General features: G+C 42.9%; 1 protein-coding gene across 2 annotated transcripts in view; it reads right to left on the reverse strand.

Moving 5' to 3' along the window:
- The window catches only part of col19a1 (collagen type XIX alpha 1 chain), a 197,324-nt gene that overhangs the window by 68,251 nt on the left and 110,738 nt on the right, over nt 1–18,335 (reverse strand). For both annotated transcript variants that reach the window (XM_015944438.3, XM_070542381.1), the window contains exons 15-18: nt 14,461–14,496; nt 6,086–6,148; nt 5,965–6,009; nt 1,104–1,136 (exon numbers count right to left, since the gene is read on the reverse strand). In XM_015944438.3, the coding sequence (XP_015799924.3) occupies nt 1,104–1,136; nt 5,965–6,009; nt 6,086–6,148; nt 14,461–14,496 (177 nt within the window). The remainder of the gene's footprint in view (nt 1–1,103; nt 1,137–5,964; nt 6,010–6,085; nt 6,149–14,460; nt 14,497–18,335) is intronic.

Consider the following 18,335-nt stretch of genomic DNA (forward strand, 5'->3'; position numbering starts at 1 on the left):
CGCGAGGAATCTGCTCAGCAAACAGCCACAAATGACTGTTAGCTTAGCTGTTTGCCCTCAAGAGTGCTAACACCAGATATGACGATAGATGAAACTGGCAACAGCTGTGAAACTCACAGATCAGCAGTGATAAAGTAAATTTTTGTTTAGAAAAATGGGCTACAGTAAACAAATTTGACCACAAGATGACATTCTTACTTCATTCTTACATAAATCGTTTTTAACTGATTTGCCAAAGTGTGGTTTTGAAATTAAAATGTTGAGTTCTCTCCCCTCTAACAGCTCTGAGTCACTTTCAGCACTCATCAGATATCCACCAGGCTGTTGTTTGTTTCCTAACTAAAAGCTACGCTCGAGCCCTCTACAAAAAATAATTTTCTCTAATTTACAATCATGGATGTTACAAACAGGTCACGTGTTCTGCCACCCTCATTAATTCACTCTATCAAGCTCCTTTTTTGTTCCAAGTGACAGATGAAACCATCAGAAGCAAAGTGGCTGGAGCAAATGTGTTCATTTGATCCCAAAGACTCCAGAAAATCACAGTCCCCAGCATTTATTGCCTTTTATGTTATTTTGCGCACCATCACTTGGTATGCACATCACTGTAGATCATTCACCGGGAGATTGCTGGAAACAAGCAGCGACTTCATTACTTAAAGAAACAAGGGTGCTCTTCTCAGAGAAATTTCACACAACTAATCTCATCTATCGTCAAAAAGAAAGGCTTCCCGTATTTGACGCCCTCCACCGACCCTGCTCCGCTGCTAATACATAGAACAGGGGAGACATCAGTTCACATCTAAAGATAGAATAAATCTGCAGCTACTTCAGGGAAAGGAAATTGCTTACAAGACGATTTGGCCTCATGTTGAGGGTGTGACAGCAAAAAGCAAACACGGATCTGCTGTTTACGTCTGCTCTTCAGTCTTCCTTTTGCACAGATTGAACATTTACTGATGCATGTGAGGTTTGTCCTCTTTCTGTCGTTCGTGCAACCGCACCTGTTATCTCATATGTAGTAACTAAAATAATATTTTTCTGGTAGAGGTAAAAAAACAAAAAGGCTGTCAAGTGGAGTTTGATCATAATGTTGTACTCACAGGACCAGGAGGACCAGGAGGACCGACATCGCCCTGCAGATTCAATAAAAACAAAGCATTAATCAGTGTCTAAACACAAATGAAAATGCTCTTTTAAAAGATTCTTCCCTCAAGACAAATGATCATGCTGTCACGGACAGCTGCATCTGTAGATTGCAAACAAATAAACTTAAAATATAATTAAACTCAGCTTTTGAAGCAAAAGAAAGCTGAGCTTCACACGGTCATTAACAATGTTGTATGCTTTTAAAACACTCCTATCACATGTAGTCCTGTGCATAGGGAGCTCCAGAAAGTACCACATGGTTTTTGATTGTCAGGTATGGCTTGAACCCATCAACATATAAACTGCACAATTCGTGTCCATAAACTCGAATTATACGTTTTTGTGCCCAAATGCGAAGTTCCCACCGCCACCTGTTTGACCTTGTCACAGGTCCCGTCACGCCCAGACAATCCAAAAATGGGAAAAGAGGTGGAGCTGAGGGCGGGGGTGTTACGTTTGGAAAAGGGTTGGGTTGGAACCAAATGCTATTAGCTAACTTGGCTAACCCAAGAAATTAAGAAGGGCTCTTTGGATCGGGGAATTTCCCCCCCCCCCCCCCCCCCCCCCGCATGGCAGACTGGCTCCCGTGCGAGGATGTAGTCATGCTGATCACCTGTGGAGATCTAATATGGACTGGGACTGTTAAATTACAGGCGGAGCTTCAGACCGATGCGACCGTAACCGGGGGCCGTGGCCTTTTACATCAGCTCTTGCTCCACGGTCAGAGATAAGCGACGCTAGCTACATGCTAACCCAAAGCTAACAGGGTTTTCTGGCCGTTTTCAGCAAGAAAAATGCAGTAGAGCTACTCCAAAGTAAAGGCACTTCTGGCCTGCTTAGTGACAAAATCATAACTAGGTAAGCTGATCGCGGATATTGAGCTTCGCTGGTCCACCGTGGTGAAAGATCCGCGTGTCCGCCGTTGTTGATGTTCACTTCTCAGGGAGCTAGAGATCAGCGGGACATACTAACATACTAACCCGAAGCTAATGGAGTTTTATGGGCATTTTCAGCGAGAAAATGCGGTTGAATGACTCAGAAGTGAAGCAGTGTCAAAAAAAAAAAAGAGCTGCGGTGTTTCTGTCGTCTCCCTCAGAGATCCAGCATGACTACAGCTTTGTGCCGGAGCCGGAGGCTCAGGCTGAGGCTTTTCTCCGGAGCTAGCTCTGAAGTCACGTGGCTCTGATGCTCATTAATTATTCAGATTTTTAAGCATTCAATTCCACTTAAACAGAAGAGTTACAAAATAATTCTCCCCCCTCAGAGTTGTCATTAATGTAAACTAGATCTATTAAACCTAAAATGTTTTTTTGAACCAGGCTGTAAACATGTTTATTTCTGCTGTGAAATGTGCATTTTTAACATGGGAGTCAATGAGGATTTGCTCTCTTCTGCTGCCAGCCCCTATGGGATGAGGGTGGAACAGCAATTTTTGCCACTTCCTTTTTGGCTTCACATTTATTGCAGAATTATGGGGGCTTGCTTGAGCAACCTAATACACAATTTACATAGAATAACATTTTTTGCTTTAATAAAACAGGAAAGTACCACATTTTCCACAGATTATTCTATTATGGCTGCAGTACTGTTTTAAATAGTGACGGCATGTAATATGTTGAAATTACAAGCTGGCAGCACAAAAGTAATGAAAATAAAAAGGCAATTAGCAGCTTTGTAGTGGGTGTAATAATTTGCCCACTCGACCAAGGCAGTTTTAGGGTCCACAAAAGGCTACTTTAGAGAGGCAGGAAAAGAGAAAAACAGCAAAACTTGGCCTTTGAGTTGCTTTTTGTCTTGTTTTTCATGTCTTAGCTCTTTTTATTTTTAACTACAGTGGGTTAGAGTTAGAAAATAAATGTAAGATCATCCCAGGAGAACAATGTTAGAATAAATTTTATAAGAAATTTCAACAATATTTTAAAAACGGGGCTTCTGTTATTGCCTCTAAGACAAGAGCTGGTAATCTGAAACCAGTGCTGTGCTGCTGCCTGCAGTCACCATGATAAAGGATAACTAAGTTTTGCTAATCTCACTCATTTTTCAAAATTAATGTGACTAAATTGGGACGGGGCAGTAATCCATAATAACCCTAAATAAGACAGAATAAAAGAGAATGTGACATTAAAAATATCCTAATTGTGAAATAAATAAGGATGAATTACTAACAAATGATGACAGGGCTGCTTTCCATTTACCAGTGGATCTACGTTCCTACAATCTGGTCAAGAACTTTGAGTACTGACCGAAAGCACAAGATCGTGGATACAAGCGACTGCAATGAGTTTTCTCCGCAGGGTGTCTGGGCTCTCCCTTAGAGATAGGGTGAGAAGCTCAGTCATCCGGGAGGGGCTTGGAGTAGACCTGCTGCTTCTGCAAACTGAGAGGAGCCAGTTGAGGTGGCTTGAGCATCTAGTTAGGATACCTCCTGGACGCCTCCCTGGCTCCCTGTTTTCCGGGCAAGTCCAACCAGCAGAAGACCTAAAGGAAGACCCAGGACACGATGGAGGAACTCTGTTTCTCATCTGGCCAGGGAATGCTTTAGGATTCCCCCAGAGGAGCTGGTTCAAGTGGCTGGAGAGTGGGAAGTCAGGGCCTCTCTGCTTAGGCTGCTGCCCCTGACATTACCCCATATAAGCAGAGAAAAATGGATGCCTGGATTGGAGATAGGATTTACAAATAATTATGACTGTCGTCGTCGTCGTCTTCCTCCGCTTATCCGGGTCCGGGTCGCGGGGGCAGCATCCCAACTAGGGAGCTCCAGATCATCCTCTCCCCGGCCACCTCCACCAGCTCCTCCGGCAGGACCCCAAGGCGTTCCCGGACCAGATTGTGTTTAGACACTCTCCAACATGTCCTGGGTCGACCTGGGGGCCTCCTGCTGGCAGGACATGCCCGAAACACCTCCCCAGGGAGGCGTCCAGGAGGCATCCTGACCAGATGCCCAAACCACCTCAACTGGCTCCTTTCGATCCGGAGGAGCAGCGGTTCTACTCTGAGTCCCTCCCGAATGTCCGAGCTCCTCACCCTATCTCTAAGGCGGAGCCCGGCCACCCTACGGAGGAAACTCGTTTCGGCAGCTTTTATCCGCAATCTCGTTCTTTTGGTCATTACCCAAAGCTCATGACCATAGGTGAGGATTGGTACGTAGGTCGACCGGTAAATCGAGAGCCTGGCTTTCTGGCTCAGCTCCCTCTTCACCACTACAGATCGGCTCAGCGTCCGCATCACTGCAGACGCTGAACCAATCCGCCTGTCGATCTCCCGATCCCTCCTACCCTCACTCGTGAACAAGACCCCGAGATACTTAAACTCCTTCACTTGAGGTAGGACCTCTCCCCCGACCCGGAGTTGGCAAGATACCCTTTTCCGGGTCGAGAACCATGGTCTCAGATTTGGAGGTGCTGATCCTCATCCCAGCCGCTTCACACTCGGCCGCGAACCTATCTAGCAAGAGCTGAAGGTCAGAGCTGGATGAAGCTAGGAGGACCACATCATCCGCAAAAAGCAGAGACGAGATTCTCCTGCCACCAAACTCGACACACTCCACCAATTATGACTGCTTTAGGAAAATTACCTCAAAAATTTGATTTTAAAGTTTCAAATACTCCTGGGACTTGATGTCCTGAATATTTCATTTTTTTCCTGTTCATTTTAGAACCTTTCTAATTTCTTAGGGAAACTGGATTAGAATAAAAACTTTTTAAAGTTTTATTTTCTATCATTTTCACTTTTATTGTTGCATTAAAACTACTAATTATTAAAGACCAAGTTCTCTATTTTCATTTGCTGTTATCTTCAGTATAAAGGAATGCGTAGTGAGTTGAATAAAACTCTCAACAACTGGAACAATAAATGAGCCAGATGAGAGGAGACCTTTAGACAGCAGGGTTTGGAATCTTACTTCCTGATAGTCAAACATCTCATCACTGATTGGCTGACAGCAACACGACTCTACCGCTGACGGTTCACTCTGGAACATTGATGTTTTATCTCCACAAATAACATGAGCCTGGAGGAGTTTGGCTGTGTGGTGGAGTTGCTAATGCTAACTGTTAGCTTCTACTAGCCGAGACATTCTCTGGTCTCTCCTGAAAGCCAAATCTACAACAGCCTTCCCTGTCCTGAGCCAAGACGAGTCTTTGAATGTGAATTTGACAACGTGATGTAAATCTCAGTGGCTTTACCAATCTGATCAGTGGCTAATGCAGGAAATAGGGGTAGTGGACTATTTTCACGTTCAGCCTTATTCTCCCTCGATATCTGGCTGATCTCCTACAGATTTCCTAAAATGACATTTACATGAAGCTTTCAAGTAAAATAAAGACAAATAGAAATGCTGAGGACAAAACAAAGACGTTTAGCTTTGATTGCTTTCTCATGCCGCCTCAGGTTTCCACTGCAAAGTATAAATTGGACACAGTTATATAATCACTTACAAGGACAAAACAACACACACACACACACACACACACACACACACACACACACACACACACACACACACACACACACACACACACACACACACACACACACACACACACAGCCTGTTTGCTGCAAGAACATGAGTTGATTCATGCTTATTGGAGACAAACAATATCAAAAGAAGAAATAATCACCCACAAATTGGTTATTTTACGCTGTGTGGCTTCAAAAAGATGTTTGGAGGATAGTCAGACTTAAAAAGGACAAATAACACAAAGACCTTTGATGAAAGCATTTGAAACTACTTCCAGCCTCTCAACGCAGGCTGAGTTTCAGGAGCACAAAGAGAGGGACTTATCATGTCTGACTCTTGACATTGATGGGACTTACTTTTTGTCCTTTCACGCCGCCATTCCCCTCGGCACCTGGCTGACCCTGTGGGAAGAGGCCTCAGTTAATGAGTGTGTAACACAGCGGCATCGTAAATGTCACTGCAAGGGAAAATACGTACAGGATCTCCTCGCTCTCCCTTCTCCCCCTTTCCCCTCGAGAATCCAGACTCCCCCTTCTCCGCCTGCATGTGAACAGAGCACATCGCCGACACTGACTGACAGCAAAGGCAGGGCGGAAAGACAGAGAGAGAGATGCCAGAGCGAAGCTAAGGCAAGGGACAGTTGCTTTGAATAAGAAATCAGAAAAACACACATCCGTCTCAGAATCACACCTCGGTGAGGGGAGTAGAGAAACACGTTTTAAACGTATGGCTTTGTGGGGTTACACGAGTCTTGCACTAAAATGAAAAACTTAAACCCCTGTTGCACTGCAGCACTAGTTTCATCATAAACTCATTTTCTTGTCTACCAATAGATGGCACTTTAGGACTGCGGGTGTGCAGCCGTTGGAGGATTTCTTTCAGCCAGTGAAAATTCAGGTGGCACCTTGATCAGGATGAAACCCAGGATTCATAAACAGAAACACAAGTCGTTTTCTTTCTAACTGACGAAAAGGACTTTTATTCAGTTCTTAGTTTCATATTCTGAATAAATCCAGCAGATTAAAGGCACCAGATGTAGACTTATGTCTCCATATGACCGGATACTGAAGAGGTCAAACTGTAGCTGAAAAACTGACCATTCCTGGACGCTACAATTGCATCAAAGAAAGATGCAAGAATAAAATAAGTCATGTTTACACTGGAAGTATGGCAGCCAACTACAGCCATAAGAACCTGCTTTGGTTTCCTCCAAACACTGCAACGAGTTCTTCAAACAAACCTGTTTTTGTTTGACAAATGTGAAGATTTACAGGGATTGTTTCAGGCACCCCGGAGACATTATGGAGCATCTGTTTAACAATCTGAGAAGACGAAGAGACAACTGAGGAAAGGTTAAAGCGTATTTGCACACTCTTAGCTTTGCCTGAACTCTAACAGATGATAATTGCAGTGGAGCTTCAGCCCTTCCCCCATTCCATCGGCTTGTTAATGACAGCCTCTGTAATACCACACCATTCGTTTAATGAGATATAGCCACTGTTTCCTCATCCAAACGAGGAGCTGTTATTAAGTCAGTAGACTGCTGCCATATATGAACAGATGGGTTGTCTTATTAATATTTCAGCCGGGGAGGAGAGACTCGTGGAAAAGATTTAATTGAATTCTGAAGAGCCTCGGCTAGTCGGCCACGAGGAAATCAAAATCAAAATACAAAAGTTTTGTTGACCAAACATGTTGGCTCAATGTACGCTCAAACAGGAGGCAGAGGTTTATAAAACAATAGACACATCAAATGCTAGAAATAATTAAAAACTATTGTTGATAGATTTTGCTTTTGAAAAAAAAAAAGCATGCTAGCTATTTTTTACAACCTTTTCAAGGCATTCCCAGACCAGCTGTGAGTCCTGGGTCTTACCTAAAGCTGAGGACTGTTGCACGACGCCAGCAAAGAGGAGATATCAAAATCTGAGCACCTAGACGTCACATATCTACTCCCTCTCCTTTTAGAAGGAGCTGAAAGCCACGCCTCATACCGCACACACACATAGCCATGTAGCACTAACGGACGAGTAATGTTTTTGGTTTGTTCCTGCTCACACACGTTTGATTCTAACTGTCTCCTAAACCTTCACCAGGTTTCTGTTTTAATGAAATCTGCAGTGAATCTGTCACTCGCAATCCTAGCGCTCACATGCTAACGCTAGGGGAGACCGGGCGCAGTTGCAACAGGGGTTGGTTGCAACATGTCATATTCCTCCAATCAGAAACAAGCTAGACTGATGACACATTGCACATCCTCAGTGCAATTCCCCTCAATGCAGAGAAAAGGTTGGAAAATTCAAGAGCCTCTTCAAGGTTTATTGGGAAAAGCCTGTTTTTGAGGTATGAAAGTATTTATTTTCTTGGGCTTTGTTTTTGCTACCCTGCTGTCATTGTGTTTGTGCTTCTGCTCAAACTTATATGGGTTAAATAAGTGTGAACTGTTAGCTATATTAGTTAGCATCCGTCTCCTTGTTTAGCTATCACATTTTGTCTAATCCTAAAAGTTTTGGAGTAATGGAGCCAAATGCAAAATTTTTTGCAACTGTCCCCGGTCTCCCTTACAACATGAGAAAACAATATTCCAACCTAGCGTAAGGTTGAACGCTACGCTAGTCACTTAGTTCCACTACACAAAAGATGAATCCCTTTTTGTTCCCCTCCCTTCTCTTCCACAGATAGCTTAACGTTTACAGACATACATTAATTCAATGCAGGCTGTTAGCATTCAAGCTAGGTTGACGTGCTAAGCTGATGGAGGCGTCTGTGTCAGCCCAAGGTGCTTTCTGGGTATAGGGAGCCTAAATCTCGACCACGGCTGTCACATACTTTGAGATTTATCAGCTTGTAACAATTCATAATTATGACTACAAGTCAGATGTCAGCACGTCATATACATATATGACATCACCAGTGAACCTCCTCTCCCCTAGAGTAGCTGCTACTTCTCCTGGATGAGGGATTTGAAACTCGCTAAACTTACAACCATACCTCTGCTTTTCTCTGTGTCTAGCTCAATGACGTTAATGTGGTGATGCACATTTGTAGTCCTGGGCGGATTTTCACACAAAACCTAAAATCACTTTTGCCCCTGTTTGAAATAAGCTCTTTCTTGGCATCAGAATGTGTCTTTTAAATTCGCAGACATCATATGTAAAATCCATGGCACACAACTAGCTTTATGGCCCCATTGACTTCATTCATGTTTTCGTTCTTCTGGGGACCGATGATCTGGAAGTAGATGGGCGTGACTTAGCCTCCCACTGGAGCAAATTTTTGGTGACTGACAGCTCCCTCTTGTGGATACGCAACTCCACTGGCCAACACTATGCGTATATGAGGCCAGAGGAGGGACTTAGAGGAAATGTGTATCATGAAAGATTATATACCTTTAGTCATAGAGCAGGGTCAGATCGTCAAATATAAGCATTTTTGAAGTTACTTTAAAATCTTTTAACAACATAACCAAGCTTGATGGTCTCCTCCTGGTGGGACATGTCTGAAACACCTCCCATGGAGAACACCCAGCCCAAGTGGCTTTTTTATATGGAGGAGAAGCAACGATACCTTGAGCTCCTCGCGTCCCTCACCCTGAGTTTTGCTAATCTGTGGATGAAGGCCCTTTCAGCCACTTTTGGCTTTGTGAATTTTAGCCACCTTATGCTTATCTCCCTCTTCACAAAACATCAGAACCCAGTTCTCACAATCTCCGGCTCCATTCTACTTTCACTCATAAACACAGCCATGAGACACTTGAACTCCCATTCCACGTGAAGCAGAATCTCATTCCCAACCTGAAGATATCCAGTTGAGGATCATAACATCACACTCTAAAGGTGCTCATCCTCAGCCCAGCTGCTTCTGTGGAAGTAAAACATTTCAAATGAAAACTAAAGTGTCAAGATCACTGTGAACCCCTCGACTGCAGACTGTGATGATTGGAGGTCCTGGTTGATGAGGCCAATGGGATCACGTCATCCACAACAAGCTGCGATGTAATCTATAAGCATTTCAACCAGAGAGCCCCTCACCCATAGAAAATCTGTCCTTTGCATCTTGTTATTTTTAATTTGAGTGGGTTTCATGATGACATGTTTGGAAATACCTTAAGCCTAAGAAATTGTTTTTACATGTGTTTCATTCAGCCCTGTAAGCCTGACATTCTGTCAGATCTTTAGGCCCCGTCTCTCACGTGATTTTATTCAGACTGGTTTGAGTCCATCTAAATTCAGAAGTTTTTCAGGGTTGAAGAAAATGGTCATGAATTTGATCAACCTTACATTCTGGTAATAAATGTTCATTAGTTTAAAGTGCTGCAGAAAAATGAAAACAGATAAAAATGGAAATGAAATCCAAAGACCATTAGTTATGTTTTGGTGATCACGCTGCAGGAAATTCAATATATTTAGTAAAATCAGTGACTTCATTAAAGCATTTACCCGTTTTTTTGTGATAAAACATCCCAGGGTTTATATTTTAATTCAGCCCTCTGTTTACGCGGATGTAGCTGCTGCTGAGAACGGAAAAAGCAAACATCCAGCTAAAGTGTTGGCTGACATGCCATTTAAAAGGTCACCCAGCCTTTTTGTGATGCACTTTTAGTAACTAATTATGTTACTGACCTATTGACAGGTAAGCAATTTATCTGTTCCTTTTGCTTTTTGCAGTCTTTTGTTGCCTATATCCCAGCTCTGTCAACATTTAATCCAAGTAGAACCTATTTTAAACACATTTACCAGGGATGCACCAATGTGAAAATGTAGGCTGATGTTGGTATTTAATATTAATATTGCTGCTATTAAAATATATAATTTTTATATCCAATAACCAATATTCACCAATATTACATAAACATATGTAGGCATGTAAGAAAATAATGATACACTGATATATCGCAACATTTCATGTTGAGATATCGAATCAATGAATAAAAGCGGTGTTTAGATGTTTTATTGAGGATTTACATGCAAATATTTACTTTATTTCAACCAGGAAGAGACCCGAGGGAAGACCCGTAACATGCTGGAGGGACTACGTTTCTTGGCTGGCCAGGGAACGCTTTTGTATTTCCCTACTGGAGCTCGCCCAAGTGGCTAGAGAGAGGGAAGTCTGGGCCTCTCTGCTTGGGTTGCAGGGGCTGCAACCCGACTCTGGATGGACGAATATAACTGCTGAAATGTCTCCTCAGCGTTCATTGTTTTCTACAGGAGTGTGTCATCACTGAATCAAATGAACAAGCAGGAAACGTGCTGGAAGCAGACTGCTAACAGGTGGCGGCCCGGCACTCTGAAGTTGCAAATGCAGTATTCTGGCCACAGGGGGTGGTGGGGTCTGAGTGACATTTCATTCATCATGTTAAGGGTCACTTTAGCACTTACAGGCTCAAGAAAATGATTGAAAATGTAGAAAAAGTTGCAAAATGACTAATATCGGCCGATATTGATGCCGATTTGTCGTACATCCCTAATTAAAGTTAAAGTTCGAGTCCCATTCATTGTCACAGTTGCTGTGTGTGCAATTTGTTCGCCATATTTGACCCATCTCCTGGGGGAGCGGTGAGCTGCAGACACAGCTGTGCTTGGGAATAATTTGGTGGTTTAACCCCCAATCCAACCCCTTAAAGCTGACTGTCAAGCAGGGAGGTATAGGGTCCCATTTTCCTTATTTTGTTGTTTTTTAAGTCTTTCGTATGACCTGACCAGGATTTGAACCCCGATCTCCCAGTCTTAGGGTGGACACACTACCACTAGGCCACTGAGCTGGTTATATTGTATAACATAATATTTACATTATTTGATGAATATTATAGTGTTATTTACTGACTATCCCAATTATTTAATGAACCAAACCTTTGTGCTTTTGCAAAAAGGCCTCCTTTCAAGAACTACCCTCCTCTCTTTCTATAACGCAGACAGAAAACGATTCTCCATTGTTGAGGCAGTTTCCACTGAGTTATGCCTGACGTTCGGGATAAATCACATGTAATGGAAAGCGTTTATCACCTGGGATGTTCCTTGTTGTGGGAAACTTGTAGCATGGTTTCTGGGCTCAGGCTCGCGGGAAAATATTTCTATCATCGCCTTTGTTAGATCTTCACAGAACATCATTCAGAGTCAATTTATTAGCAGAAGGCTCTGTAACAAGTTAATAAACCTTTCAAATGAGATTAACTGCAGCACAGCCAGTATTTATGTAGATCACCGCTGTATTTACACAGTGACGAAGAGCCCAGGGAAAGGGCTCCACCTGTGGTTGACTGTGGGTGATATGTTGACTTTGAGCCACCTCGAGTCATCAAACTGCAATTAGGACCATCGGCATCAGTCTCTCTGTCAATATCTGCCGTGTTCTGTCAGAGCCCATTTGAGACTGTCAGCGGGGGCACAGCTATGGAGATGTAACTCACAAAGACACAGCACATCATGCGCCGCAGACCTCTTTTCCTTTAAAACGTTAGCACTCCGCTGAGAGAGTCAGGGGGCCTCAGCTCACACAGACATAGCACCAGCAGCAGCGTGGTCTCACTTGCATGTTTTTTATCCGGGCTGAAAAATGCACAAGGATGGCACCGAGGCGGCTTTTTAAATATGACTGCTCTTTTCCTTTTGGAGGTGTGATTTTTGATCTTCTCCCACTTATCGTACCTGGCTTTGTTAATTGTTTTGTGTGCATGCATTTGAATTTTTGCAGAGCAAAATGGGATTTTGTGTCATTCTCTGGTACAAGAATTTAGTCGTCATCCACAGAGAGAATATGTTTATAAGGATAAAGTAAAAAAGGCCTGGCTTGTGGCAAAAGACAACACCTGCATTCATGTGGAATATGAGTGTTTTAAGGAATTTTTTTTCATTGATAAAATAAATGTAATCTATTCCCATAAGGAATCCTGCAAATGTTACTGCAACTTTCATTTGAATTTTGATAAAGGTACACTGACTTATCGGCATGCAATTAACCTAGTGTAATAATCAAATATGAATTAATGGGTTTCAAACTGTAATTTTAATTTGAAATTATCACAAAAACAACTTTTATGTTTCAGAAAATTCTAATTTCTGAAAAGAAACTCTAAAGAGTCTTCTGATTGTGATTAAAAGATGGCAAAAGAAGGGCAAAACACACAGGATGCTGAATACATTTCTACTATTTTCAAATACATCTACTGTAGCATTAATGTTTGTTTCTATTTCTGAGCATCAACACTCTTCTAAACACTCTAAAACACATTTTCATTCCAGCAGCAGCTCTTCTCTGCTTTTGGAGCAGAGTTTTCTGTCTAAGTCATGTTTATTTGATTGATAAAAGGTGTGGGACACTCGTTTAATCAAAACATTTGCAGTAGTCTCTAGTAGAAATCAGTGTCGTTACATGTGTTACTATCTTAACACTTACACTGGTGTTAAATATTTAACTCTAGAGGAGTTGGTTTTTAACACTAAATCAGAGTTAAAGTACCAACTCTCCAGAAAGTGTTAAATTAACACTTACTGGGATGGACCCATACAGTATAGACACTTTAAAAGTGTTGAAATCAACTCTGAGTTATTTTGAGCATGCTGAATTTGCTGTGTAGATGGTGGTTTCCAATTCAGTGAGTCTTCTTTTGTAAAATAATTCAGTATTGACCAAATCCCTTGCGATTATGCCTTTTCCCATTACTGAGGAGTTCTATTGACTGATTTACATTTCCAAACATCTCTATGTTTCCACCCCATTAACACTGTAATCTGTTAATGTTACAGTTTTTGTTTCTTTTTCTTCTGCTGGGTTCATGCTCCTCAGAAATCAAAAATAGGGTTAAAAAACTGTCTTCATTCATTTCTTAGCTATTTTCTACTCTGCCTGGTGAAAACTGAAGTTAAAATGATCTTAATTCACGACAAATTATTAACTGTTGATTTAAAAAAAATAGAAGTTAACATCCTTCGTTTGTCCAAAAAGCAGAATATTTTTTGTAGCTTTACATAACATCCATTGTAACTCTACAGTGGTTGCTAGCGTCTGATTGGTCTGAAAATATTGCGTGTTTCTTTCTTTTTCAAAGTTGACCTGCTGACACTTCTCATTCCTTGAGGCAGGAAAAAAAAGAAAAGAAAGCAGGTAAAACTGTGCCGTTGAAGCACTCACCATCCAACACATCTATGCATCAAATGAGTAGATGCGGTCAAGAGGTTGTCCACTACACAATGAATTTCACTCTCGGCATTATCGCAAGTCGACCACTGGAGGCTTATTCCGCGGCAAGTGGTGTAGGTGGGTTTTGTGAGGGAAGCATGTTGCATCAGAAACCGTGGGAAGCTCGGTGCATATCTGTCTTTTTCATTTTTGTAATCTATATCTCATGTGGCACTGGTGAGCTACAACACCCCAGGGCTGCGTGGAAATGATTGCAGACCCTTTTTGCTAAATCCATGTATGTAATAGCCATCTGCCTGTTTGGAGTGTGAGCACAAAGTCATGCAGTGCCGCTCTGCAGGAGGTGCAGGGTGGCAGCAGCTATTTAATTCGCAGCAGCTTCGATTGACTGAGAGCTGCCACTTCTGAGGAGGGAGATCTCCTCCTGACTATTAACACGGAAAATATGTCAGTCAGGGATGGGGCTGATTCTTCCCTCTGCTTTCGCTCTCTCCCGGTTAGTCCGGGGAGGCTTATTGTGAAAACAAGCGGAGTAAATTTTTATACAGACAACTCTGATGATTTACATCCTGAAACACTGCTCTGTCATCTTGACATTTCACACTCGTGGGAAGTGCAGCTATACATCTGTTTTATCAAACTAGGAGACAGCTTTATATTTATTTTAAATGCAACGTGTCAATAAGATGTTATGTTATAAATAACATTTTAAATACCTCTTCACTTGCATTTGCGGAGGTTCCTGGTGGACCCTGTAGAAAAGACCACAGCACAAAAAATACTTAAAGACCAAGTTCACTCCCTATTTCAATATGTTTATGATGGTCTCTGGTACAAATGAGGACTTAGTGAGTCAATCTCAGTGGGAACAAAACTCTGGTGTTAGAACGTTTCAGGAACTAGAAGTTAACCGGGGCAGAAAACAGCAGGATTTAGAGTCTTACTCTGTATTATTTCCTGATATGTGGATATCTCACTTCTGATTGGCTAACAGCAACACAACTCAACCATTTGCTTTGCAATGTTGATGTTTTATCTCCACATAACCAGAAACCTGAAGAAGTTTTGCCATGTTGTGACATTGCTAATGGTAACAGCATGAAGGCCATTGTGGACAAAATAACGCCGCTATAAAATGGCATTCGAGCCCCATGATTGCCAACTTTGAATAATTCCGTAATTTTTCCGACAAATCTTTTTGGACTTTATTTGTTACTGAAACGTGGAGCTGCCACCCATTATAAATAATATTTGAACTATATCATGGTATAATGTGATCATTTTGTTGTTCTAACAATATAATTTCCACATTCGTTAAATATACTATCGTGTTTTTACATGACTCACGTTTGAACAATATTATTAACTTGTACAAACAATATCATTCCAATTGCACACTTTGTTTACGTGTGTCTTGGCCAAACAAAAACACTGGTAAAATGCTGTTTTGTTGATGTTATTTTGTCCCCAATAACCTTCCATAAACTGTTAAGACAAATTTACAGCATGACATAGAGCTGTGTGATTTTTTCGTACCCAAGCATTGTGCAGGAAATAGTGATAGGAGACAATGTTCATGTTTAGCCTGCATCTGAATCTCAAGTGCTATGGTATTTTAAAACTAACCAGTGAAAAAGTAGCCTGGCAAGTCATCTTATATGTCAATATATAGCCTGATCACAACCCATTGATGGCTCTCAGGCATGGGGTGGGATCTACATTTGATTTGTCTCAGCATTCTATTTGACTGCTATGGATGTTAGTCAACAGGGCAATTTTCCATACACTAAAGGACTTAAGTACCTCTATCTGCTCTTGACCCAAAGAAAAATCCAACTCCGAAGAGTCCAGAGATGATGCCAAAGCAGTTTCAAATGAGCTATCGCCATCTTAGTTGCATTCAGTGGCAGTAATGTCCAAACTGATAGAGCTCTGTTATTGGCCCACGAATCCGATAGAGCACTGTGATTGGCCCACCAACCCGATAGAGCACTGTGATTGGCCCACCAACCCGATAGAGCGCTGTGATTGGCCCACCAACCTGATAGAGCACTGTAATTGGCCCGCCAACCCGATAGAGCGCTGTAATTGGCCCACCAACCCGATAGAGCGCTGTAATTGGCCCGCCAACCCGATAGAGCACTGTGATTGATTGGCACACCAAACCGATAGAGTGCTGTAACTGGCCTGCCAAACTGATTGAGCTCTGTGATTGGCCCACCAACCTGATAGAGCGCTGTAATTGGCCCACCAACCTGATTGAGCTCTGTGATTGGCCCACCAACCCGATAGAGCTCTGTGATTGGCCCACCAAACCGATAGAGCTTCATGATTGGCCCACCAAACTGATAGAGCCCCGTGATTGGCCCACCAAACCGATAGAGCTCTGTGATTGGCCCACCAAACCAATGGAAAGCTGTGATTGGCCCACCAACCCGACAGCGTGCTGTAATTGGCCCGCCAAACTGATTGAGCTCTGTGACTGGCCCACCAACCTGATAGAGCGCTGTAATTGGCCCACCAACCCGATTGAGCTCTGTGATTGGCCCACCAACCCGATAGAGCTCTGTGATTGGCCCACCAAACCGATAGAGCTTCAAGATTGGCCCACCAAACCGATAGAGCCCAGTGATTGGCCCACCAAATCGATAGAGCTCTGTGATTGGCCCACCAAACCGACAGAGCTCTGTGATTGGCCCACCAAACCAATGGAAAGCTGTGATTGGCCCACCAACCCGACAGCGTGCTGTAATTGGCCCGCCAAACTGATTGAGCTCTGTGACTGGCCCACCAACCTGATAGAGCGCTGTAATTGGCCCACCAACCCGATTGAGCTCTGTGATTGGCCCACCAACCCGATAGAGCTCTGTGACTGGCCCACCAAACCGATAGAGCTTCAAGATTGGCCCACCAAACCGATAGAGCCCTGTGATTGGCCCACCAAATCGATAGAGCTCTGTGATTGGCCCACCAAACCGATAGAAAGCTGTGATTGGCCCACCAAACTGATAAAGCACTGTGATTGGTCAGCAACTAGACTGGCTGGGGCCACTGAATTTCCAAAGGAGCTTGGCTAGACCAACATGCAGAGCAAAATAATTTTGCTTCTTCTACAGACGGTCTAGATGTCTAGGCTAATAAAAAAATAGCTTTTCAATGACCTTGCTCTTTAAAATGCAGCTCATATACTCATTTACATACACATAGTACAACTTTATGGAAACATATTTCTATTAGCAGCGGTGGCCTGTAGCCTTTGCACTAATGTGAGCTCTGATAATAACATGGCCAGACCCCGGTAATTTTCAGATAATCTTTGAGTGGGGCTATGTTATGCACCCCTCACTGACTTCTGTTGTTGAGGTATGCTAATTTGACTTTGAAAAAAAAAACATAACCCCTGCCCTCCTGACTCCACACAACACCCTGCTGCCAGTGGACAAGGCAAAGTGGTGCCCTGGAGTGTGTTTTGAATAGAAAATTTCCCCCTGAGATTTACCCTAGCAAAACAGGTGACTATAATAAATGCCAATACCAGAGGACGGGAGTCAAATCTGGCACATGCGCAGGGCGTCATTGGGACGCTGCCATTTAGAAATGTCACACCTACTTCATTCTTTTCTCCTACAACACTGTGTCCTACGACAATGTGAGTTATTAAGGAAGTAGGGGACACACTGAGTCACACAGACACAACAGTGGGCTGCTCGCTTCCACTGAAGACAACTCCACCTGAGCGCCGGCGATGGGATGAGAACAGAGTGCCTTTATTTCTGGATGAAATAAAGACAAGCCCATGTCCTGATAGTGCAATCAGAGCAGTCGTGCTTGAAAATAATTGCACACTCAAAGTATCTGGGCTACACGATACCTAAACACTGCTGCTTGTCCTGACATCAGCAGTTAAAGAGTCTGACAAGCTGTCTTAGTCAACGCACGCTGACGTTTGTGCCCCCTTTGGTTTGAGGGTCGCTGCACAAGCACGCAAACAGAGCCTGGAATTGGTTTGGACACATGAGGAAGGGACCATAACTCAAGAAGTCAATAGGCCTGAGAGACAGACTTGTCCTGCAATACAAACACAAGTGTTCCCTTAAAATACCTCCTGTATTTTTGTCTTAATGATTAAGTCTTCTTTAGAGCTGAATTGAAACCAAAATGTAATAAGCATAACCATGCTTCGTGTATGCTGCCAATAATGACTTGATTCCCTGTTGCTGTTCATCGAAAACCAGCTTCCTTTACAAAATTAAAGCAGTAACTTGATTTTTGAAATGGTCAGTAAAGCTGTGTTTCGACTACAGGAATTCCAGCCAATTCTGGGAGTCTGGGAAGGTGACAGGGAGCATACGATGTCTCGGTCCTCCCAGCTGCGTTTGTGTCACCATACAAAATCAACCCTTTTAGGACTTTGCTAAGGCGTTAGCACATCCTGACCGTTTTAGCACATTACTAATCTTGCTTTGTTTGGACCAGGGCTGGTTAGACCTCACATGTGACTCCATCTTCTTGCCAGCCTTGAAATCTAGACAGTAGCCGAAGAATGTTGGTCTAGCCATGCTTCAGCAGAGCCTCAGAAGGACCGACCAGT

Source organism: Nothobranchius furzeri, chromosome 12, assembly GCF_043380555.1.
Source record: "Nothobranchius furzeri strain GRZ-AD chromosome 12, NfurGRZ-RIMD1, whole genome shotgun sequence".
NCBI lineage: Eukaryota > Metazoa > Chordata > Actinopteri > Cyprinodontiformes > Nothobranchiidae > Nothobranchius > Nothobranchius furzeri.